This window comes from Sus scrofa, chromosome 7, assembly GCF_000003025.6.
Source record: "Sus scrofa isolate TJ Tabasco breed Duroc chromosome 7, Sscrofa11.1, whole genome shotgun sequence".
Taxonomy (NCBI): domain Eukaryota; kingdom Metazoa; phylum Chordata; class Mammalia; order Artiodactyla; family Suidae; genus Sus; species Sus scrofa.
The window spans coordinates 20,204-45,882 of NC_010449.5; the positions used below are offsets into that span (position 1 = coordinate 20,204).

Sequence of the window (25,679 nt, forward strand, 5' to 3'; positions counted from 1 at the left end):
GATATCATATAATATTTGTCTTTCTAACTTACTTCATTTAGTATGAGAATATCTAGTTGCATCCATGTTGCTGCAAATGGCTTTATTTCATTCTTATTTATGGCTGAGTAGTGTTCCACTGAATGGATCAAGAAGATGTGGTACTACTGTAGCTGAAAACCAGCCTCTGTACACCAGCATCAAATAAGACTTGGAGGCAAGAGTTTGGGGTGAAGTAGAGAGGACAACTTTATTGCTTTGCCAGGCAAAGGAGGCCACAGCAGGCTAATGCCCTAAAAACAGTGTCCTCTCTTGAGAGGGGATAGCAAGGGATTTTTATAGGTTTAGCTTGGAAGACAAAAGGGCTGTTGATAGGGATCAAGGTGCCTGTATTCTTCTCCCTCCAAAGACCACCTCAGAATCATCAAGGCTCAAGTCATGTGTCCAGTGATGGTTTCTGGTGGTCTTTGGGGTTATCTCGCCTTGACCTTCTCTCTGCAGAGAAGATGGCTCATGGAAGGAATGGGGACTTAGGGAGTGTCTCAAAGGAAAAGAAAACACTAGGCATACAATATAACCTTAACTAGAAAGTAATCATTAGTAAAAGAAAGCAATTAAGCAAGGAGGAAATCATTTGTGAAAGGCTAGTTTGAGTAAGTTAGTGGGTCAAGGCAAGTCCTAGCATAATGGAGACTGTTTCAACTAGTTTGTAGCTGTATCAGTATTTCCTCATTTTCAAATCTTGAGGCCTGGGAGGCTAAAGGCTTAAATGAAAAGGTTTTTGCTTGAAAACACAAGGACATAGGCTTGTACGCAGTTCAGTACACATACACCATGGAGTACCACTTTGACGATCTGTTTTTCCTGACAATCTGGAATGAACAGGAAGTAAACAAGTAAGTTGAGTTGAAGCTTGAAATTCTCTGTTTTACTTATGGTTGGTTTGTTTCAGGTTTTGAAGGAAAAAAAAATTCTTGATATGAACTTTTTTTCTCTGACTGATCTCTTTCTACCAAGGCAGGAAACACAAAACCTAAGATTCCTTTTCACCGGGCTTCAAATGATTCTGAGTTTGGCTCTCTTATATTTCCATTTTACAGAACACACTCCCCCACAGAAACCCACACTCTCCCACGTCCAGCATGGTGAGTGGTCCATTCATGAGGATCGTGACTCAGGCACAGGGGGAGGACAAGGCCCTCCTCAGAGTCCCACACGTGCTCTTGGTTCCAGTTGTGGCAAAGATTTGCACTGAGTCATCTCATGTTCTCATCTCGAGCTTGGCGATGCATGTGATCTTCAAGCACAGGCTTTAGGAGAAGGACCGGGATGAAGGAGAGACAAAAAAGGAAAAGGGCTCTCACTTTTTTATGTAATAGCTTAATTGAGATATCATTCATACACCATTAAGATTCAACCTTTTAAACTACTAGATTCAGTGATTTTCGTACATTCAAAGGGTTGTATAGTCATCGCCATTATCTAATTTAGGACATTTTAATTCACAACCCCCCCAAAAAAACCTCTCTTACTCATTAGTAGTCATCCCCTATTTCCCCTCCCTCAGCCCCTGGTAAAACCACTAATCTACTTTCTACACCTATGGACTTGCCTATTCTATATATTTTATATAAATGACTCACACAGTATGGGGTCTTTTTTGTCTGCCTTCTTTCACTGACCATGTGTTCAAGGTTCATCCATGTCGTAGCATGTGTCAGCCCTTCATTCTTGTTATGGCTCAATAATATTTCGTTGTAGGAATATATCACATTCTGTTTATCGGTTTGTCAATTGATGGATATTTGAATTGCTTCCACTCTTGGATATTATGAAAAATGCTACCACCTTGAACATTCATGTACAAGTTTTTATGTAGACATATGTTTTCATTTCTCTTGAGTGTATGTCTAGAAGTGGATCCGGTGTTGCTGTGAGCTGTGGTGTAGGTCGCAGACATGGCTTAGATCTGGCATTGCTGTGGCTCTGGTATAGGCCGGCAGCAACAGCTCCGATTAGACCCCTAGCTTGAGAACCTCCATATGCCGCAGGTGTAGCCCTAAAAAGACAAAAGACAAAAAAAAGGGGGGGTTATTTTTTCTTTATTATTACATTTAAAAAGTTCTATATTTATTCTGAATACAAGTCCCATATAAGACATATGATTTGCAAATATTTTTCCATTATGTGGGTTGTCTTTCCACTTTCTTGATGATGTTTTTCGCAAAACAAAAGTTTTAAAATTTGATCAAGTACACTGTATCTATTTGTTTTGTCACTTGTAATTTGGTCTTGTACCTAGGAAGGCAAGGTTACAAAACTGTATTCCTATAATTAGTTCTAAGAGGGTTAGAGTTTTAGCCCTTACATTAAGGTTTATGACCTACGTGGAGCTAACATTTGTGTGTATAAGGAAGGAGACCAGCTTCATTCTTCAGTGTGTGGACGGCCAGTTCTCCCAACACCATTTGTTGAAAAGATTTCCCCATTAAATTGTCTTGGCACCCTTGCCAAAAGTCAGTTGACCACAAGTGTGGGGGTTGATTTCTGGAGTCAAAAGTCTTTCCATTGATCTGCATGTCCATCTTTGGCCAGTACAACACTAACTTGCTTTCTGCTGCTTTGTAGTAGACTTTTGATATCAGGAAGGATGAGATCCTCCTTCAACTTCATTCTTATTTTACAAGATTGCTCTGGCTCTTCTCTGTCCCTTGATTTCCATATGAGTTTTCTGCCCAAGAAAAGGGGGACAGGCCAGCTGGGACAATTGTAGGCATTGCATTGACTCTGTGGATTAATTTGGGGAGCACTATTGTCCTAACAACAAATATTAGATATCCCAATCCATAAACATGGAATGTCTTTACATTAAGGCAGATCTTCTTTAATGTGTTGTTGTTTTGGGTTTTTGGTTTTTTTTTTTTTTGATCTTTTTTCCTCTTCTAGGGCTGCTCCCGTGGCACATGGAGGTTCCCAGGCTAGGGGTCTAATCGGAGCTGCAGCCACCGGCCCATGCCACAGCCACAGCAATGTAGGATCCAAGCCACGTCTGCGAACTAAACCACAGCCCACGGCAACGCCAGATCCTTAACCCACTGAGCGAGGCCAGGGATCGAACCCGCAACCTCATGGTTCCTAGTCAGATTTGTTTCTGCTGCACCATGACGGGAACTCCTGAATTAATCCTTTTTATATGTTGCTGGACTCAGTTTATTAGTATTTTGTTGAGGACTTTCCTGTCTATATTCATAAGGGATTTTTAGTCTATAGTTTTGTTTGCTTGTGGTGTTTTAATCAGGTTTTAGTATCAGTACAATGCTAACTTCATAAAGTAAGTTGGAAAGTATTCCCTCCTCTTCTGTATCTTGAAAAAGTTTGTGAGGAATTGGCATTAATTGTGCTGAAAACATTTGGTGGAATTCATCAGTGAAGCCATCACAGTCTGAGATTTTAGTTGTGGGAAGGTTTTGATTACTAATTCAATCTCTTTACTGGTTACATGTCTATTCAGATTTTCTGTTCCTTCTGTCAGTTTTGGTGGTTTGTTTCTAGTGCACACATATAAAAGAAAAAATTTAATTTGAAACATCTTCCCCCCCCTCTCTTACCTACAAATCTTCCTTGTTAATCAGGTTCACCTCCCTGACAGTGACTGTAGGAAAAATGAGAAAGAAAAAAGACTATCTCTTTACACATTGCAGATGCCTTTAGATTTTACTGCCACATGATTTCCCTTCACATATATGGCTTCCTTCTAGCTACTGTTCCTCCTTTTGAAAATTACTCGATATAAAGAAACTTAAGAGTGTGTGCGGGGGGGGGGGGTGATGGTGGAGGAGAGACTGCGCCAGGTGATTTGAGTCTATTTTGCTTAGCCACATGGATAAGAAGTGGGCACATCAAATCCCACCAATGGGCCTGGTCCATGTGGGCATCTTAAAGCCCTTACAATGAGAAACTGTCAGCAAAGGTGTGATGATTCATAACTTTAGCAGAATTGAGAACATGAAATTCTATATTTCCTTTCTCCTTAGAATTGTTCAGAAAAAGAGAAACACTGTTTCTTCTATGAAAGGTAGTTACAAGTTTCTTTTCTTTCTTTCTGAATCAAATCTCATATTTATTGATGGAGAACCACTTTCACAAAGAACTAGGTAACAAAATGACAATTCTCATATTAATTCCAAGGTGGTTGAGCAAAGAGGTCTCAATTCTGTTATTATTAGGAGATAAATTGTTTTTCCCTCAATGTACTTTAAAAAACAAAACTAACCACCACCACCACCAACTACCCCTTGAACTTGTGTTCAAACATCAGTGAGAGAAACTATTTTAGAAAGTTAGCATTTTCTCAGTAGGGTGCCCATCTTGGACCTGAGTTGTTTAGTGGTCATATGCAGTGTCTTTTCTTTTGAGGCACCTAACAGCCTTTTCTGCTGGCCCTTTCCTCCAACTCTATCCTATCGTTTCTGCTGATTTTATTTTATTTACCTGGAAGTAAATATCTCATGAAATGAAGAATAGCAGCTTCTACCTGGATCCTGGCTTACGGTTTTGCAGTTAACAGTGCATAACCCTAGGGTAATCATTTAAGCTCAGGTCTATAATTTCTCTTACATTTTCTTATAAGCAGCTGGTCTTTTATCTTTATAAAAATAATACTTGATTACTGATGTCTAAGTCTTTGAATGAAGCTTTCAGATTGATTGCCAGTCTTGCTACTTTGGCATTTCTATGTCCATATTGAAATTTTGCTTATAAAATTATTTTGAAAAAATTTCAGGCTTACAGAAAAGTTGCAGAAATATCACAAAGAATCCCCATATTTCCTTCATCAGCAGTCCCCAGATGTTAACATTTCACCAGATCTGTTTTACCTATGTTAATGTTTTTAAGCAGTGATTTCTAGGGTGGATTATGGGACATGGGGTCTCATTTCATCAAGTGGCAGGCAATCGACCACCAATAAAATGTAAAGCATTAACAAGGCAGCTTCGTTGCTTTTCAAAACTCATCTCCAACTTTCTTAATCAGTTTTATTTTTTTCTTGTTTTCCTTCCTAGTTTTGTTTGCTTCTTGAACTCTGTTTCAGAAAGTCTGAGAACACGCATTCTTGTCCATTTGATAAACATTGCGGGACCTGAAAAAGTCTGCCCTCAATTATTTCACAACTGAAACTGAAGTTTTAGAATGTCAACTTGATATTGTAAGCCACACACAGGAAGCCACGTTTATCATAGAGCGTCTTAGTATTGAATGTAAGCAAGAAATTACTGCTTCTTATAAAATATTCTATAAAGGCTGACACTCATTCATTAGCATGTATAGCTTAACTCAAGTATTAAACAAATTAAAGAGACTTTTATTTTCTACCTGACAATGACAAAGTCATTTTCACAATAGGTAGAATAATAGCAAAACAAAAATATTGGATATGCCATAAAATGCTTTCTAGTTTGAGAGAAACAAGCACATTATTTTGTTGCTGTTGTTCTTTTCCTTTCTCTTCTTTTTGGGCCACACCTGCAGCATATGGAAGTTCCCAGGCCAGGGGTCAAATCAGAGCTGCAGCTGCTGGCCTATGCCACAGCCACAATGAAGGACCCAAACTGGATCTGTGACCTATGCCACAGCTTGTGGCAGTGCCAGATCACTGAGCAAGGCCAGGGATTGAACCCACATCCTCATGGATACTAGTTGTATTCTTAACCCGCTGAGCCATAACAGGAACTCCCAACAAAGACGTTATTTTGACACCATAATTACTCTTTCTTTTCCATTTTCTTTCTTGTTCATGGAACTTGTTTACACAGAATTAGATTATTCAGAATCCTTGGTTCATGACATACTCACCATGGGTCCAATATGTGTCTCCTCTTTTAGTAGTTTGTTCATTTATTTATTTTTAATAATACTAAAAACACTCATGAACCCCCTACTCATCACCCCCAATACACAAGCCAGTACTTTGGCAATAATTTACTTCTAGTGTTACGGTCCTCTCCCAATTTAGACCTCTGCCTCTCCCCACCCTACATGTAGGACTGTAGCCGCCTTCCTGAATTCTTCATCATTCCCTTGCCTTTTTTTCCAGCATGTAGACATTCCTGGGCCAGGGTTCTGTAGCCAGAACCACAGCAGTGACAATGCCAGACCCTTAACCCACATGAGGGAACTCTCTTTTCCTTTCTTTTTAATGCAAATTTGTTTCTTTGCTTCTCTTGATTAGCAGATCAATTTATTTTCTTTAAGGTCCTCCCAGGTTTCACTCAGATATGCCTTTCACATAATGCTTCTGTTCATCAGTGGTGGGGTAAGTGATTCTTCATTTATTCCTATGACTGGCAAGGGCCGAGGAAAAAGCCCATCTCACTGGCCAATAAAACCAGCAAGCCCTTCTGGGAGTTGTCTCGGTCACCACATGTCGGGTCTGCTCAGGACACACAAGGCTTGGGGGGCTCCTCCTCCACTCGTCCTGGAATAGTATCTGTGGGAGCCAAGCGCAGCCATGAGCAACACCGCAGGGTTCCTTTTCAAGGGCTTTTCTGCATGACAGCTGACTTGTGAACTCCTACTGAGGAAGTTTTAAAGAGGCGAGGCTGACTTGGGGGGCTTTTGGCTGTATTATCCATTGAGGTCAATGGAAGCTGGTCCAACGGGAAGGGAGTACCACAGGGTAGTAGAAAGAATACCGGCTTCAGAGCTTAGAGACATGAATTGCAGTTTCAGTTCTGCTACTAACGAGCTGTGTGACCTTGGGCAAATGATTTTTACCTCTCTGGGCCTCAGCTTCCTCTTCTGTAGAAAAAACACTTAAACCAAATAATTCCTAAGGGCCCTTTCAGATGAGGAACCTGGAGAAAGCGTGGTAAGTTAGCTCCTGAGGGTTTCAAGGCTCTTCCTTCACGATTTAGTTGTAGAGTCAACATTCAATCCCTTGAGTTCCAGCAATGTGTCAGGGATAGAGGGACGGTAAAACACTTCCAGCTCCTGGCCCAAGAACTCAGAGTCCTGCCGCACTGGGAGGTATCCTAAGACCTTACTAAACGGAGATTGCTATGGGCAGGCCACCATGTTAAGGCTCTTTTGAATGTAAGCAACACAAGCCCACTCGTACTAACTTCAGCAAAAGAGGAGATTTATTGTAAGGGGTATGGAGTGTTTCATGAATTCATAAGCAGAAATATAACTGGGACTCAGCAAAAGACTGGAGACATTAGCATCAGTGTGACGGGAAACCAGGAGGCCATCTCTCTCCGTCTTTATCTCCAATTTTCCTGTAAGCCTGCTTCAGTCTTCATTTTTCCAGCAGCTGCCATTTGGCAGAAAACAGCTTTGACAATCACACTGTTTTTTTATGGAGGGAGACAAACTCTTTTCCTGTCTCAATTCTGAAGTCCTAGGAAAGCACTGTGATTGGCCCATTTCAGGTCAGCCACTCCCCCCCCCCCCAGTCCAATCCACTGTGGCCAAGCTGGAGAGAAGCTAGGTTAGAAGGCTATACACAAGTATGGCCTCCAGTTCTTCCACCACAGGATGGGATTGGGCAGACATGCCTGGGAAAGGCATTCTGCTTCCACCTCTGACAGAGGCCCAAGATCAATGCTGGCTGACTCATGTCTCCATACTGGGCTCCGGCCCCAAATACATGCTTTTTGAATAAATGCACACATGAGTATTATCAGTTAAGAGTGAAATTATAGGGAAAGACCAAGAGAACCCCACTTTTGGCTTTAAAGTGAAACGAAAAGCATGTTAGCTCACTTCATTGGAAACGTGATGCTAACACAAACACTGTGCATCAACTTTACCAGGATAAAATAAAGTTTAAAGAGAGAATATTAGCCCAAGAGAGCAAGCCACACAATTCTGAAATCGAAGTTCCTAGAAGGCAGTGAAACTTGACACTAGACACAGTGCACACAGAATCACTATCAATCCATGTGATGGAAAAAAAGGCTGATCACGACTCTTGGGATGAGTGCGAATTTTCTACAAGAAGGCATCAAACAAGAAGGAAGGGGAAAGAGAATGACATCTTCTTTGAGATGGCAGTGACTTAGAGATCTTTGTTAAAGCCCCTCACATCCCTTTAAAAACATGGACACCTTCATACAATTTTTTTTTTTTTTTGGTCTTTTTTAGGGCCTGTGGAATGGATTAGCAGTGAGATCCTGCTGTGTAGCATTAGGAACTATATCTGGTCACTTATGATGGAGCATAATGTGAGAAAAAAGAATGTATACATGTATGTGTAACTGAGTCACCATGCTGTACAGAACACTGTAAACAAGCTATAACGAAAAAAAATAAAAATCATTATATTAAAAAAAAAATACGGACGCTGAAAAAGAATGGCCAAGAGAGACGGGAAGCCCATTTGTAGCTCATCTTCTATTGGTCGTAACATTAAAAAGTCTCTCTTTCTCTCTACATATGTGTGTATATATATATATACATATGTGTATGTGTGTATACATACACAGAGAGAGAAATAAAATATTGCCGCTGCCATATAAGTAAACCAAGGCTATCACAGTCGTCAACAACCACAGCAAAAGGTGGTGAGAGCCCCGAGGAAACTGAGGAAGGAAGCAAAGAACACCTACCGTCAGAGTTCCCGCTGTGGTGCAGTGGGTTAAGAATCTGACTGAAGTGGCTTGGTTTACTGCAGAGGTGTGGGTTTGATCCCCAGCCAGGTACGGTGGGTTAAAGGATCTGGCACACATCGCAGCTGGAGCTTGGAGTCAATCCCTGGCACAGGAACTTCCATATGCCTCCAGTGTGGCCATTTAAAGAAATGAGAAATGTTTCAGCATGAGAATTCCACTTGCATTACGGAAAGACAATATACCCATTCACAAAGCCAACGTGTTTTCCTCTAAAACACTGAATGTGTCCTAAACAAACAAACAAAACACTTCCTGGAGAAGTGCTTTCCTTTTGAAAATGTATTTCTTTTGCTCTGACTGTCACTGGTTGACTAATGATGAGAAACCTTCCACTGGTGAGGTAATTCTAAATCTGATGCTGTCACCAAAGGGGAAAGAAAACTTCTAATTTCTCTCTAAGAGGAAGGAAGCCAGTGCCTAGGACAGACAATCATTTCTTTGAAAGAATACTACCTCTTGATAAGTTGAATTTTTTTAAACTTAAAAATTAATTTTTCAATGCTTAAAAATTAAAACGATTGCTCACATTGATAAAGAGGGTACAATTTAAAGATTACATTTGTTAAAGTAAGCATGGAGAGTAAATTTTATGGAAATACAATTTCTAGGATATTCCTCAGGTCAGCAGAAAGTGTGGGGCAGGTTTTTTGAAAGCAGACTAGAAAATGTTCCATATTTCAAATCTGCGGAGGTTATGTGAATGTCTACATAGAGAAAGTCAGCAATATCTTACACTTTACTGTATGTAATTTTTACTTCATTAATGAAGGCAGAGCAAACTCGTGAGCCAGTTGGTGAGCAGTACAGACAGCTTCTTTTCACATTCCCATCAGCTTCAGCTGTGCCCAGCTCTGCCCCTGGCTCTGAACCAGCCAGGTACTCACCTTAGCTTGGGCAAGTCGCCTGAAGATGCCTGTTAAGCGGTCTATACTGCTCCTACCTCCGCTTTTATGCTGAAGGGGGAATGACTGTTACCCACTCCTGATTCGACTCCTCCTCCTCATTTGCTGGAATTCAGAAGGAGGAACCAATGGGCAGCTGTGCCCCTTGAGCCTCCTTCCTCAGAACAAGATGCTCATGGGAAGCCCGGGTTGGCCGGTGGTCCTCCATGCTGCAAGCCCTGCAGAGACAGCGCTACCATGAACGGAGGGCTCTGACATTGCCTGTGACTCGTTTGGGAAGCTCACACTTGCCTGCAAATGTGAACGATCCCTTTATTTATACAGCACCTCATCCATCTTATTTCTTAACTGGTTCGAGCCTTAGGTGGGAATGAAATGTATCCATCACTAGGCTCCCACAAAGATCTCGACACTTGCCTTACAGGAAAGAACAGATTGAAAGCTCCCCGCTTCTCTGAAACTAAAGCTGGCATGCTTGATTTAAGACTTGCTAAAACTTTGTAGAATTATTATGTAAAAGCGTTGGCTGATTTTATTTGCTAACTTTTAAATACCTTTCATTTTTGAGGAAAATGAAATCCATTATTGTTTTTGAAGTTGGAGAATGCTACTTTATCATACTCCTCTCATGAGACGGCTTTGCGAATTAGATGACGGGCAGACACAGAAGCTAAATGTGGAGCAAAACGTTGGTTTTGCTCCTGGTAAAATTAGATTAAGAGTCTTGGCTTGCACCCAAGGCCCAAATGGTCTTCAAGTTACCACCCACTCACAGGCAGAACAGCTGTAGGCCTCCCCCAGCAAGGGCAGCACCTGGCTCCTTGGGTTTACTTCAGGAGGGGAGGGGACAGGTGCATCCTGTGGCCAGGCCATTTTAAAAAATGTTGAGAGAGAGAAAGAGAGAGAGCACACCAAGGGGAGGTGGAGGAGCAGAGGCCTTTATATGCTGAACCTCATTCATAACGGGAAGCATAAGCAGTTATCCTCACCAGGAGTTAGAGAAGGGGAAAAAGAGGACAGGGAAGAAGCTCTTTCCGATACTTCTGCGAGTTGGGTCGAGGCAGGAGCAGGTGGAGACAGGGAGACGTACGTGGCTTGATGGCCCCTGCAGGTCATGGAAGTGTTACCGCAGGCCAAAACAGAACTAGGCTTTGTCCGAGGGACCCTTCCTGACAGTGTGCAAAATGTGAGAGCCCAGCAAAAGTTGCAAACAGTTATTTGAAAAGACTGTGCATGCATTTAAAACTCACCTCTCCAACAAATACTCTGCCACCAGCACTATGACCTCATCAAAAGAGGTTATGAGCCCAGATCCTGCCTCAGGCCTGGGCACCAGCAAACATTATGGGACTGGAGACTCAACATCTCTCTATGTATGGGACTGGTGACTGTCCCTCTCTTCCTCTTTTCTTCCCCTTTCCTGTCGCATAACCTGGTGCTTCTTGGATTTGAGGGATTTTCCTTGTTGCTTGCCCATTGCATCAAAATTGGTAGTTAAGAAGCTTCATTCAAATAAGCGTTAGAATTCTTCCGGCAATTTACTGAGCACTTACTATGTGCTATTCCAGGTGCTAGGTATGCTACACTAAACAAAGGAAAACAAACAGCAAAACACCTGTTTATATTCTAGTGGAAGGAGCCAGCAGTGAACAAGTTATCAATCTGGGGGATAATTTTGCTTGTAGGTATTTGCCTTTTACATGCTTTCAGATAAACTAGCACATTCATTAACATTTTCAGATACTCATTGAGACAGTTCTTCAAGAAATGATTATTGTGAGACGGCATGAGTGACAAGTCACAGACAACATCATAGATACACACACAATTGATTTACTGACCATTCAGGCTGTGCAACAAGCACTTTCATTTTTTTTTATGCCACACCTGTGGCATGGGGGAGCTCCCGGGCCAGGGACTGAACCTGTGCCAGAGCAGCAACCCAAACTGCTGCAGTGACAATGCCAGATCCTTAACCTGCTGCACCACAAGGGAACTCCAAACACTTTCATTTTAAAGCTTACTATATTGTAGGAAGTATATTATAAACACAAGCCGATTCCTTTTTAGTGATGGATAATAAAACTTGAACCCACATCTCAGCTTTGTTTTAACCAGATAGCCAAAAACAAATAGTAGAAGATTTGGGCCTTTTTTTTTCTTCCAAATAAAGACAAGTTGGAGGGAAGAGGTTTCAAGCTTACTCTTTAACTAAGTCACTTTACTGAGCTGTGCCCAGTGATAATTTTTTCTTGGAGCCCACATGCTCAGACTGCCTACACCTTTGCCCACAGTGGCTCTTCGTAAACAACGATTTATTTATTGTGTAATTCAAAGAAGAGACACTTTCATCAGATCGCAGCTTGTTTTCAGTATGTACACTTAGAGACTCAGAATGGGAGGAGCCTGAGGCCCCGTGAAGTCCAATCGTGCCTGTAACATAGCTGAGAGATGCTCACCTACACGCTGGCTGCAAGTCCTCAGTAAGCCCATGCACTTCTGAGAAGGAACAATTATTCCATTGTTGTCCAGATGTAATTGTCAGAAAGTTCCTTCATACGCTGTTATTAGAATCAATCTCCATGCAGCTTCAACACCTGGATTAACTCGGAGCCTGTGTCCTCTGGAGGATACAGGCCCTTCTTAAATGCGGCACGAGTTGCAAATTGCTCCTGTTGGAGATTTCCTTCTTTCTGCATATGGTTTTAACTTTTAGGATCATTTCCAACATGTAGAAGTTGAAAGATTTCATATATAGTCCAGATTTCTAGCTATTCTTCATAACCTACAGCATCTAGTAACCCCAGGCCTTCAACAACCTAGGAGAAACCGATAAATTCCTAGAGACATACAGTCTCCCAAGACTGAATCATGAAGACACAGAAAATCTGAATAGACCTAGTATTAGTAACAAAATTAAACAGGTAATTTAAAAAGCTCCCAATAAACCAAATTACAGGCTCAGATGACTTCACAGGTAGTCTAACCAAACATTTAAAGAAGGCATAGTACTTATTCTTCCTAAATTATTCAAAAAAGTTGAAAAGGAAGAAACATCTCCAAGCTCGTTTTATGAGGCCAGAATTGCATAAAAACCAGGCAGACACCACACACACACACACAATTACAAGCTGACATCCCTGATGGACATATATGCAATAATTCTCAACAAAAAGCAAACCAAAATCAACAGTGTATCTATATTTCTCTGCCAGTATCACATTGGGTTTCTTTTGTTTGTTTTTGCTTTTTGTCTTTTTAGGGCCACTCCAGTGGCATATGGAGGTTCCCAGGCTAGGGGTCTAATCGGAGCTGTAGCTGCCAGCCTACGCCACAGCCACAGCAATGTGGGATCCGAGCCGCGTCTGTGACCTACACCACAGCTCATGACAACGCCAGATCCTTAACCCACTGAGCAAGGCCAGGGATCAAACCCACGTCCTCATGGATACTAGTCGGGTTTGTTAACCATTGAGCCACGACAGGAACTCCCACTATCACATTGTTTTGATTAGCGTAGTTTTGCAGTAAATTTTGAAATCAGGAAGTATGAGTTCTCCAACTTTGTTTTAGTTCTTCAAGATCTTTTGGCTATTGGGGCTCCTATGAATTTGAGGGTCAATTTTTCCATTTCTGCAGAAAAGGTTACTGGATTTTATTGAATCTGTAGATTGCTAGGGGTAGTAGTAACATCCCAATAATATTAAATCATCCAACAGATAAACACAGGAAGGCTTTCCACTTATTTTTGTCTCCTTTAATTTCTTTAAGCAATATTTTATAGTTTTCAGTGTAAAGTTTTTAATTTCCTTGGTTAAATTTATTCCTAGGTATTTATTGTTCTAAATGCCACTATAAATGAAATTAATTTTTAAATTTACTTTTTTGATTGTTTATCACTGCTCTATAGAAACACGACTGAATTTCTGTGTGTTGCTCTTGCAACCTACAACTTTACTGGACTTTTTTCCTTGTGTGTTCTTTAGGATCATGTCCTTTGCAAATACAGATAGTATTTTCCTTCTTCCTTTCCAATTTGGATGCTCTTTATGCTTTTTTCTTGTCTAATTGCTCTGGCTATGACTTTCAGTACAATGCTGAAGAGCAAGAGTAAAAATAGGCATGCTTGTCTTGTTTCTGATCTTAGGGGGAAGCTTAGTCTTTCCCAATTAAGTCATATGCTAAGTTTTCCCCATGCTTTTCATCACGTTTAAAGAGTTCTCTTTGATTCCTAGCTTCTTAGTAATGTTTTAACCATGAAAATACGCTGAATTCTGTTAAAAGCCTTTTTTGCATCAACCTAGAAGATCGAGTTTCCCCTTCCGTTAGTGTAATCAGTTACACTGATTGCCTGAACCACTTCTGCATCCTCAGCATAACTCACTCTTGGTCGTGGTGTACTGTCCTCTCAACATGACACTGGATTCCATTGGATAGTGTTTTGTTGAGAATTTTTGCATCTATGTTCACAAATGATATTGGTGCATAATATCCTTGTAATACGGTCTTCTGACTTTGATATCAGGGCAATTCTGGCCTCACGGAGTGAATTAGGAAGCATTCTTTCCTCTTCTATTTTTTTGAAAAGTTTATAAAAGATTGGTTATTAATTATTCTTTAAATATTTGGTCAAATTCACTAGTAAAGCCATCTGGTCCGGACATTTCATTGTTTGTACAAAGACTTGTACATAAATATTTGTGACAGCTTTATATGTCATAGCCATAACCTAAAAAACCCTATATGCCCAACAACAGGTAAATGGATAAACAAATTGTGGTATATCCATATAGTTGCACAGTACTCAATGATAAAAAAGAAATCAATATTTATATATGCAAAATATGGATGAGTTTCAAAATAACTATGCAAAGTGAAGGCAGACAGACAAAAAGTGTACAATCCCACTATTCCATTTATATAAAATTATACAAAATACAAACTAATCTTTAATGACAGAAAGCAGGTCAGTGGTTGCTTGGGCAGAAAAGGGAAGGAGAGAGAAACTGCTAAAAGGTTCATGAGGAAACATCTGGGGATGATGGATAATTTATTTACTCACTTGATTGTGGCTATGGCCTTAAAGGCAAAACAAGAAATTATACAGTTCAAGCATGAATTTACTGTATATCAATTACACATGTCAATAAAGTTGTAAAAATGGGTATGTAAGTTGAGAATTGATATTTGAGTCTGCACGCAATAGATGAGTCACCGGAAGGTTTTGAGAGAAAGGTGATGCCCATGATGATACACGTAAAATTATAACTGCATTGATGAAACATATCTATGGAAAATATTTTAAAATATTACTCCCTAGAATGAACTATGTGGTACCAGTTAAGAGTCAGAGACATCAGAATGAACTCATGCTTAGCTTAATAAGACATACATGGATAGATACATACATGTGTGAAGAAAAGGAAGGAAGGAAGGGAAGGAGGAAGGACCTTACTTACAGAAGAATGACAGTTATGCAGACACTTGGCCCTCCAGGAGGTACAGCTTTATCTTGCCTCCTGCCCCAGCTTCCTGCTGTGTGTGGGCTCCGCTTGATGACTTGCTTCCTAAGAGAGGAATAAAGATGAGGAAGGGGTAACTTCACAGTCCGGATACCTGGAAAACACTACGGTCACGTGGCCAAGACCGTCGTGTCTGGTAAGACACACAGACAGCTCGGAACCCTCGTATGATACCATGTGAATGGCAGTTCACCTTTGTGGTCTTCCTTCTGAAAACCTATAACCACAGTCTAGCCATGAGCAAACCCAAATTGAGGAACATTTCTACAAACAGCTGACCAATAATCCTCAAAACTTTCAGGGTTATCAAAAACAAAGAAAGCCTGAACAATTCTCGCAGGCCAGAGAGATGACTAAATGTAACAGTGAGATCCTTGATGGGATTCTGGAACGGAGAAAAGCTATTAGTGGAAAATTAGTGAAATCTGGATAGAGAGTGGAGTTCAGCTAACAGCAACGCTCCAGTGTCTGTTTCCTAGTTGTGACAAATGTACTGTCATTTATATGACGTTAATAATGGGGAAAAATTAGACAGAGAAATACTATATGATATCACTTCTACATGGGATCTAAAACATACAATAGCGTACAATCTCATACAGTGATTATAACAGAAAAGAAGCAGATTCACAGATGTAGAGAACAAACTAGTGTGAGTAATGAGAGAGGGAAAGAGAAGGGGCAATATAAGATTGGGGGGTTAGGAGGTACAAACTGCTAGGTATAAAATAAGCTAAAAGGATCTACTGTACAACATGGGGAACAGAGCTAATGTCTTATAATAACTATACATGGAGTATAATCTTTAAAAATTGTGAATCACTATATTTCACACCCATAACATAGAGTATCGTACATTACACATCAATAAAAAGACAGATTGATAGATAGATAGGTAAAAACAATGGGGAAAGACGCGACAACTTTCAGCTCTATCTTTGCAACTTTTTTTTTTTTTTTTTGGTCTTTTGTCTTTTTAGGGCTGCACCTGAGGCATATGGAGGTTCCCAGGCTAGGGGTCGAATCAGAGCTATAGCTGCCAGCCACAGCCACAGCCATAGCAACACAGGATCCAAGCCATGTCTGTGACCTACACCACAGCTCACAGCAATGCCAGATCCTTAACCCACTGAGAGAGGCCAAGGATTGAACCCGTGTCCTCATGGATTCTAGTTGGGTTCATTAACCATTGAGCCACGACGGGAACTCTCAACAACTTTTTAATAAATCTAAACATATTCTAAAATAAAATGATTATTTTAAAAAGTATTACCCACTTTATTCTGATCTTTAGGCAGACTATTATGAACCAAAACAAACAAAAAACATTAAAAACTGTGGCCAAGATCAACCTTTGTCCATCTCAAAGTGATTTCTCATGAGAAAAGAAGAGAAAGTCCTCCTTCCCCCAATCTAACACTTGCTCTGGGTGTTACCAACAAAATTCTCAAAGTTGTATAGCTTAAATCTGAGGTCTCAGGATTCCCAACCTGATAAATGAAGTTTCGTTAAGGGAATGATGACTGGGCTGGCAGGGATCTAGTGAACTTGTTGAAGGTCCCCAAAGATGCAAATTACACTGCTGGCTTCTTCCAGTTGGAGAGAGAAGCCCCAGCAGAAAAGTCCTGGGAGAGTTCCTGCCGAGGCTCAGCGGTAATGAACCTGAGTAGTACCCATGAGAATGCGGGTTTGATTCCTGGCCTCGCTCAGTGGGTTAAGGATCCAGCATTGCTGTGGCTCCAATTTGACCCCGAGCCTGGGAACCTCCATGTGTCACAGGTAAGCACTCCCTTGTATTTTGGGACATAATGGGGGAGACAGTAATGTCATTACAAAGCCAAATACAAACGTTTTTAGACTGACATTGTTCTGGTCTGTACTGTATGCAAGTTGTGCATCGATGAATCAGGCCAAGCTTTGCCTCAGACTTCCCTGCTCCCTTCCAGGGGTACTGCCTGTGTGAGAGGTGAAGGAGAAACACACCCTGACTTCCTGTGAGCTGAGCACACCTTGTGTTGCAGTTGCTCCTGTGTTAGTTGTTGGGTGTGCAGATCTGAAGCTGAAGCCCTGCATAGAAAGATCACACAGGTGTGACATAGATGGTGAAAAAACAAACAAACAAACAAAAAAAAAAAACCACAGGCCAGAAGGCACAGAGAAGGGGCCAGTCTTGAAACACTACGCGGCTCTGTGTGACACTGTCTTGTCTGGGGTGGAGGCAGGTGGTCTCCTGCAAACCAAGACGTGGTCATTAAGGAAATACAAACGTCCGGTTGTGGATAAGAAGGAAAATGATCCTGGTCTTGTCTAGTTTGAGCAGCACCTTCTATATGACGGTCTTTCCATCATTCGCAGAGTCTTAACAACCAATGACTAATCAAAACAGTGATGTCCACATTAACAAACTGGCCAACAGCGTGTGGAACAACGACGCCATCATGTCATATGAGGCGGGCTTTCCCACTCACGGTAAGTGAGATTTCTCTTGGGACATTCCATTCTCTGAGGAAACCCCCTTCTCCCTCCAGCCCCTACCCAGACGCTTTTTAATGTCTTCAGATCTAGTTCAATTTCCGTTTTACATAAAAGGGGCGGGGCAAACAAAACTAAACTACATGGAGGTCTTTGGTAGGAAGAGCCGGAAGCAGCAGTTCGCAGAGGAGGGTATTTCTCTAAGGAGGTGGCCGCACCTGGGGCCTCCCTTTGCCATCTTCTCTGACGTCTTCACTTCAGGCTGTCCCCTGCCCCAAAGGCATTTGAAGAGGCAGAAGTGTGCCTCTGGGCAGCTGGGTGTGCAGGTGCTGCAAATGCAGATGGATGGAATCCGCTGACCAGGGACATTTAGGGACCTTCCCATTCTCCACTAGATTACAGGGCCTGTGGTCACTTGGAAAAGGGTTTTATGAAGGTTGGGACACCATGAAAACAGTCCTATAGAGAAGGCAACTTAGTACGTCCGTGCCCAGGTGAGTTAGGGTAAAATGCAAGGCTCATCTTGGATCTTATACCAGACATGTCAAATACAGATGAAAAAGACAATTATTCTACTGAATCTAAAAATACGTTAGTTGTTCAGATTTCGTCAGCTGTTTTGGGCTATAATCACCATTCATGAAAAGTTTTTTTGTGTGTCTTTTGTCTTTTTAGGGCTGCACTGGCAGCATGTGGAGGTTTCCAGGCTAGGGATCTAATCAGAGCTGCAGCCACGGGCCTGCGCCAGAACCACAGCAACACAGGATCCAAGCCGCATCTTCAATGTATACCACAGCTCACAGCAACGCCGGATCATTAACCCACTGAGCAACCTCATGGTTCCTAGTTGGATTCATTTCCAATGCGCCACGATGGGAACTTCTGTTTTGTTTTTTGTTTTTTGGGTTTTTTTTTTTTCACCATGGAAAGTTTTAAAGGACCTGTCTGCTGTCTTAGGTAGAGCCTCCCTTGGCAGAGGCAGGCAAGTGTGCAGGTGGAATCAAACCATTCCAGACAAGAAACAGAATCCCAGCCAACCTGCAAGATGGTGTTCAGAAACCAGGAATGGTTCCCTCACCCAAGCTCGAAGACCAACATGCTGCCAAAGGCAGAATGACAGAAAGTACCCGGCACAGCCAAACACAGCTGTGGCCGCAAATCAGGAGGAAGAGAAAGGGTACAGCAATACGTGAGGGCCCCACGAGAAATCTCTCGCTCTGTCCGTGTGTCTTTCTGTCTTTGTCTCTGTCACAGTGTATATCATATCAGCTTCAAAAACAAAGCCCAATGGGGCTTGGGTCACTCCTAGATCGCAGCCATCCCACATGGAAATTGCATTGCTCTAGGAAAGGCAGGCTGGATAGACAGGGTGACTTCTCTGTGAACCTCACAGCTGGATAAATGCAACAATGTCCCAGTTGTGTTTTCTCTCCTTAATTAGCAAACGTTTGACTGCTTCCCCACAAAGTAGGTGCTGACTACTGAGACTGATGGGAACTTGTCCTTGTGCTCATGAAGCTTACAATTTTGGAAATGAGGTATACTGACAATACACAGGAGTAGACGTAAGCTGACCACAGTGTCACCTTCCCTCAATCTTTGGGAAACAAGGCTCTGTCTTATCTCCCTCTTTGCCTGATACGCTGCTCCATAATCTGCCTGACCGCACCACGTCTCTGCCAACCCTGCTGGGAACCCACATCCACAGGATCTATTCACTCGCAACCACATGCCTGCTAGTGTCTCCCCATTCACCTCCTCCCAGCCTCTCCACCCTGTCTCTGGCCGGCTGACCTACCTGGATATTCATTCCTCTTGCTGTTTTTCTGACTCCACACTCTCCGGATACCTGTGCTCTGAGATCTAAGGTCCCCAAACCTCTTAAATAGAAGAAGGAAAACAAGTTCATAATCAGAATACTGCTCGGAGGGCTGGAAATTGGTGGTCTTTCAAAGGGCGAGGTCATCGAAGGGCCCATCCCCACAGTCCTGCTGCGCTGCATGGCTTCAAGCAGCCCACTGGACACCCATGTCTTCCAGGACGGCTCTGGAGAAGCAGAGAAAAGGTTTCAGGCTTTTGCATCAGTAGTTACAGCCTCCACCTTTTTTCTTCTTTCCACAATTCCATCAGGTTCTAGCTTCTTTTACTTTCAGTCACACTTTGGCTAGATTAGTGCTTCATCTTAACTTCTTGCTCTTAATTTGCTCTTGTTTGACAGCGTGGCCCGAGACTTCTGCAGGGGCTGATACTATCTATATTAGTGCAGACTTAACTGGTTGTCAAGTGAGAGAAAGAGAGAGGGGAACGGTGACATAGAGAAAGAAATCTCATCCCTACAAGATCTCATCCCTGTGGCCTCACTGCACACAGGATAGTGGCAGGAAGTGCCTTTGTTCTTGGAGGGCTGGAGACATTGCTCATTATCATGCCTGAGGGAATGCCACTGGCATATAGTCACAGAGGCCAGGGTACTGCTAAACACCCTGCAATGCACAGGACAGCTCCACAGCAACAACAACAACAACAAGAATCTAGTCCCAAATGTCAACAGTGCTGAGGTTGAGACACTCGGGATTACAGCTACATTCTAAAGGCCAAGGAAAACTACTTCACTTCGCACTAGAGTTACCTTAATTCTCTGAATTATCAGCAACACCCCTAATGACTGGGCTGTCTCTACCAGTTGAACTTCTGCTTGTGGGCCTTTACACAGTCCCACCTTAAAGTTCAAAGTGATTACTCACTAAAGGCATCACTGACTGGTTATCCTTAACCACATGCGTATGGTCCCAGTTGGCCCACACTGACTAGTAACCATTCCTCCCTGTGCACACAGGAAAGCCTTATTTGTTTGGGAGTTGCTGCCAAAATGCATTGTGCTGGCTGTGCAGAGACAGCAAAACAGAAGAAAGGAAAGTAGAAGTAGAAATCTGATGTGGAGTGAAATCCCACCAGGCTGATGATGCCTTACCAACTTCACGAATACGAAAGAATGCAAGTGAATAGATTCTACTTTAACCACGAAGCCTGCCAGCTGTGTCTAGGAGCCGTCCTCCTTCTCTTCCTTCCATAGTCAGGAGCTATAAAGAATAAAAGGAGGAAGACAAGAAAGAGCTTGGAATGAGCATGTCACCTGCTCAGCATGGCGGCTGAACCTGAAAATCTCTGAGGTGGCGCTATGAAAATGAAAAGAGAAAACCAGGACACGTCAAAATGGATCAGACTATGTCTCTTCATTTTCTTTATTCACAGAATCACAAGACATGACAGACTGATAATTGTGATGCAGGGAAGTGGGGTCAGGTTCAAGGACAGGGCGGAGGGAAGTGCGGGCAGAGAGTATCTTGTGGAACTTTCTCTGGCACACACACACAGAGCAGGAAATAATTAAATCTGACTCTTCTGACTCCTGGTGCTAATGGTCTCACTTGTTCACGTTTTACAAAAAAGCAGAATGTGAAATGAACTCTGGGCTTGTGAATCTTGCAGGGCCACATTCTGAATGCAGGCGACTCTGGCTGCTAGGGCACAGCCACAGCTGGTGCTGAGCTTAGGAGAGACTGTTTTGCAGATGATCTGAGCTAGAAAAATCCATTTATAAGAAATGAATAAGACAAAAGAAATGCTTCAAGTGGATCGCAGAAGAAAAATGGGTATGGATCTTCCATTTATGGGCAAATACTAACTTATGAATTGGCTGCATTCTCAAAAGTTCATCTGACTACTGAAAGCAACAATAGCACAAGTACAAGAGGGAAATAACAGTGGTTCACTGACTGCAGCATAGGACCTTTGAAAATTCACAGTCCAAAGGTTTAAGGAGGAAAAAAATGGTTAATGGTTCAGAAAAACTGATCATCTTCCCCAGTATCACTCTGTGATTTAAGAACAGAGGTTGGTCTTGGGGTTCCCCAGGCAGTCCACTAACCGCACGCTGTGGGCCAGAAGCAGCTAGGCAGTAAAGCAGTGATGGTGGAGGCAGAGGAGGAGGAGGTGGGCTGCCCAGGTGACTTGGAGGGGGAGGGAAAAGAGGAAGTAAAGACGGTAGGGAAGGAACACCTCCCCAGAACCAAAGGGTATGACGGGTGCTTTCTGGTCTGGCTCTGCTCTTACCTACCAGGAACAATGTGGGTGAACACTGGGGGGGGGGGGGTGCTTCCTACACGTGGGGCTTTGGTACCTGCTGTTGCCCAGAAGACATCAACAAGGAGGAAAATGACCGAAATGGATTCTGCCAGCTCTTTTCAAAATGTCACCCTTCCTCACAGTCTTGCTGCTGTTTTCTCAGCCTCTGGAACTTGTTAATTTATTCTACAAATATTTGCTGAATACCTATTTTGCGCCGGGCACTGTCCCTAGCCATGTGGCTATAGCATCGAATGAGACAGACAGGGTCCTTTCCCTCTGAAGGTGGCGTTCTTGTGAGACAGATAAAAAATAAGCCAATAAATAGAATAATGTCCAATAATGTTAAGTGCTATGAAGAAAACAATGCAGAGTAATATGATAGTGACTGGAAGGCCTCCTTTCAATTGGGCGGTCAGGAAAAGCCTCTTTGACAAGGTGACATGTGGGCTGAGACCTGCAAGAGTCAGCTTGGTAAAGAGCCAGGGACTGAGATGGCTAGGTACAGCGCACCGCCCACACAAAGGTTCAAGCGCAAGATCGAGTGATCCAGCGACCAAGGGTGGCAGGTTCAAGGAACACGCAGAAAGCCTGTGTGGCTGCGACTGAAGAGGAAGGCGGAGCAGATGACGTGAGGTCGTGGGGTGAGCCCGGCCGTATCAGAATGATGCGTTTGTTCACTTAAACAATTACCAAGCGCCCACTACGAACAGGGCACGCTGAGGACATGAAAATGAAACAGCGAAAGCCCTACTTCAAGGATTCTGTCCACGAGAAGGAGTCAATGAGGGTGACAGACTACTGACACAATTCTGCTACAGGTTAGACAGTACTCCATCCAGGCAGAACCCCAATGCAGACACTGCCATGCTGCTTAGCAAGGAAAGGGGCTTTCCAGAAGCAGCTCCGTCAACACTCCCAGGCACCTACCAGAGCCAGTTTATAATCAGAAGGGGGCACACTAGACGTCCACAGTCACGGTATGAGGGCTGAGTCCGGACAGCTGCTCTGCCAGGTTGGGGAGGTTAGGTCATCCCAGAGATGAGTCACCGAGCCCACCTTTCTCCACCGGCGAGCCTTCTCGGTCTTCGTGGGTGGGGCAGGGCCGCAGGAATCCCCCCACCCTGCCTAAATCGGTCGCACTCAGAAAACCCAGGCAGGGGAGCCGCAAGACCAGGCTCCGGGGTTAGCACCTGATTCACCCAGGCAGTCAAGGCAGGGCGGCGACTGCTGGTAACAGGCCCCCGGCCGCCCCGGGGAAAGGCCTCCGGGAGTTTTGGTGACCCCGACGGGGGTGAGGGGGCGGCTCGCGACACGCCCCGCTGGGTAGGGGCTGCGCCTGCGTGACCACCGGCGCCGCCCTGCCTCCGAGCCCATCGGGCGGCCGCGGCCGGGGCGGGGGCGCGGGCGCGCGTGCGCCGAGGAGCCGCGGTCCCGGCCCTGCCTCCCGGCCCGGCCCCCAGGCCCCGCGTCTGCCAGCCCCGGGGGGTCGCGGGCGGGCGCCCGGCTGGCTGGGGGAGGGGGCGCGCGGCCGCGTCCCGCCCGCCGGGGCTCGGGTGCCTCTGCCCGGCGGCCGGGAAGGCGGGGGCGGCGGGCGGGAGCGTGGGAGCGGGGGCCGGAGCGGAAGGGCCGCGGGGCCCGGGCGTCCCCGGCGGTCCCGGCCCTTGGCGTTGTTTCCGCGGCGGGCGCGGCCGCCCTCCCCGCCGCCGCCTGCGCCTCCCCGCCCCGCGCCGACATGCCCTCAGTGCGCCTGCCGCCGCCGCGCCCGCGCTGCTAGACCGTGCGGCCGCCATGGGCAATGGGATGAACAAGGTAACGCGACTCCCCTTCGGGCCCCTCGGCCTCCGCCGCCCGGCCTCCCCGCGCGGGGCTCTGCCGGCCGGCAGCCCGCCGCGTCCCGTCCGCGCCCGGACCCCGCAAGGGCGGGGTCGCCGCGTCTGGCTGTGTCGCCGAGGCCCCTCCCGGCCCCTCGGCTTCCGGCCGAGCGGCGCTTGCGGCTGAGAACCAGCCTTGCCCTTTACCAGCGTCGAGCCGGCTGAGCTCAGAAGGGCTGTGGTTTCTCCCTTCTGTCCCCTCCCCTTCACCCCCAAACTCGGCTCTTGAAGCATCACCACCCACATTACCAAACTGCAGCAGATGAGTGTCTTCCGTAATTTCCTCTTCCCAGGTTTTTTTTTGTTTTTTTACCATGTGCACAGATAACTTTTTCTCGTGCACAGAAAACTTGGCCGAAGCCTAAATCCTGAGGTGCTTTTAATTACCTGGGGGTGGGGCGAGAGAACAGATCCAGAGCTGACTTATATCAGGTTATGTGGCTTCTTCAGCAAGGCGACCTGTCGGCTGGCCGCTTGTGCAGACTGTGCCTTCTAGAAAATCCGGTTGCTCTCTTTCCTTTGGCTCTGCAGAGCCCCAGACCCTTCTTCCCAGGCTGTGGGATCGTCTGGGTCTCCTGTCAGTGTACCAGTACCAGATTCCAGCTCTTGCAGTTGAGAGTTGCCTGGGGTGTGTTTATGTCGTACACAAGGTTGGGGGTTTTGCGATCTGGTGCCGCCGGCTTGAAGAGAAGACTTTCAACTCTTGAAAAAAAGCCCTTAGCAAAACCAGGGCCTCCTCTCAAGCCCTTGAAATGGTACTGAATCAGAGATTAGTTTCTGGTCTTCTGTTTCTCTTCCCCCTCTTTTCCCCTCGCCCCGCTTCTGAATGCGTTTCTGCTTTCCTGTTTGATGGGTTAAAGCTGATTTGTCCCGGCGCTGGGGTCCACAGAGGCGTGGGTCTTTCAGCTGGAGTGTTCTGTTGGCAGTGGAGCAAGGTAGAAAAGGTGCAGCAGGGGGAATCCTTGAACCTGCTTAACTCTTTACCTGCCCGCATCAAGTTCAGTCCTGGGGGCAGGGATCAAGTTTGTTGAGACTGTCTCTCTCGGATAAATAATTGCATCGAGCCCCCATTAGCCACGGGAATCCATTAGCACCGGGAACTTCTGCTTTTCACCTGAAAACAATAAAGGGGCTTCCACGGGTTTGTGGGCTCTGTTTGCCATTAACTGTGGCCTTACCTTAGCTTTCCTTTGGCTCTTTGTAGTCTACAGTTTTTTTCCACTGGAGCTGTTTACACTCCACCTCTTTCAGCACTTAACTCGTAGTTAAGTGAAAACTGAAAACTCAGAGAATATAGTTAGGAATGCATATCATTGCCTAAATGTTCAAAATTAGTTTCAGGCTTTTAAACAAAAGCAGGCATATTCATATCATGATTTTTATCTTTCAAAGAAAGTAGTACATTTCTTGATGATTCTATTATCATAACCATCTTGTGTCGTAAATAGAGCCACTGTCTCCAATGTGGACATGGAGTCATGTACAGACAGATGGAGACGCCACCACATCAGCAAACGTTTATCGTGTACTTACTGTGGCAGGTACTGCACGGGTCAAGGGAGCAGTGGGGGAGTGCAGTGGTAAACACAGACGGAGGCCTTTCTCAAAACCTATAGTCTTGACCAGCAGTTGCCCATATATGTAAAGTTTTTCTCGTAGCCACATTCAAAGTAAAAAGAAACTAATGTTCATAGTACATTTTATTTAACTGAAATATATTGAGAATATTGTCGTCTCAACATTTAGCCAATAGATAACTTATAGAATGGTTTGTATATATTTTTTACTAAGTCTTGGAAGTCTGATCTATGTCTTTTGCTTAAATCACATCTCATTTGGAACTAGCCACATTTTAAATACTCGATTGCCATTGAGGCTAGTGGCTGCTGTATTATACAACACCCGCTATGTGTGTGTGTGTGTGTGTGTGTGTGTGTGTGTTGTGAAGAGAGAAGACAAATACAAGGTGGGGAGGAGTGGAGGCCTCAGAGGATAAAGTAGGCAGTTTCTTGAGTGTCAGGGAACTAGATGTCATGAGCCTGGAAGTGGCGTTCAGTCCAAGCCAGGGATGGTGCTGGAACGAAGATGGTTAGGCTGAGATCTGAAGAATCGCTACAAGTTACAAGGTTATTT

The 25,679-nt window shown here is 44.2% G+C and overlaps 1 protein-coding gene and 1 long non-coding RNA gene across 19 annotated transcripts in view; one reads left to right on the forward strand and one right to left on the reverse strand.

Moving 5' to 3' along the window:
• Positions 214 to 24,473, reverse strand: LOC106508466. Of its 5 annotated transcripts, none has more exons than XR_002346218.1 (5): positions 23,934 to 24,459; positions 20,519 to 20,627; positions 19,346 to 19,593; positions 15,013 to 15,120; positions 214 to 1,289 (listed from the first exon to the last, which is right to left on the reverse strand). It is a non-coding gene; the product is annotated as an uncharacterized LOC106508466 (long non-coding RNA). The 5 variants fall into 5 exon arrangements; XR_001305342.2 differs by lacking the exon at positions 23,934 to 24,459 and adding an exon at positions 22,603 to 23,054; XR_002346219.1 differs by lacking the exon at positions 20,519 to 20,627 and having other exon boundaries at positions 23,934 to 24,473.
• The window catches only part of DUSP22 (dual specificity phosphatase 22), a 52,834-nt gene continuing 50,388 nt past the window's right edge, over positions 23,234 to 25,679 (forward strand). For 2 of the 14 annotated variants that reach the window (XR_002346210.1, XR_002346212.1), the window contains exon 1: positions 23,276 to 23,484. Coding sequence is in view for 2 of the 14 variants with exons in the window: in XM_021100090.1 (XP_020955749.1) it covers positions 23,464 to 23,484 (21 nt within the window). In the remaining 12 variants the exon portion in view is untranslated. Of the gene's footprint in view, positions 23,485 to 25,679 lie in introns of all 14 variants that reach the window. The other 12 variants (XM_021100090.1, XM_021100089.1, XR_002346207.1 and 9 more) reach the window with 12 other exon arrangements.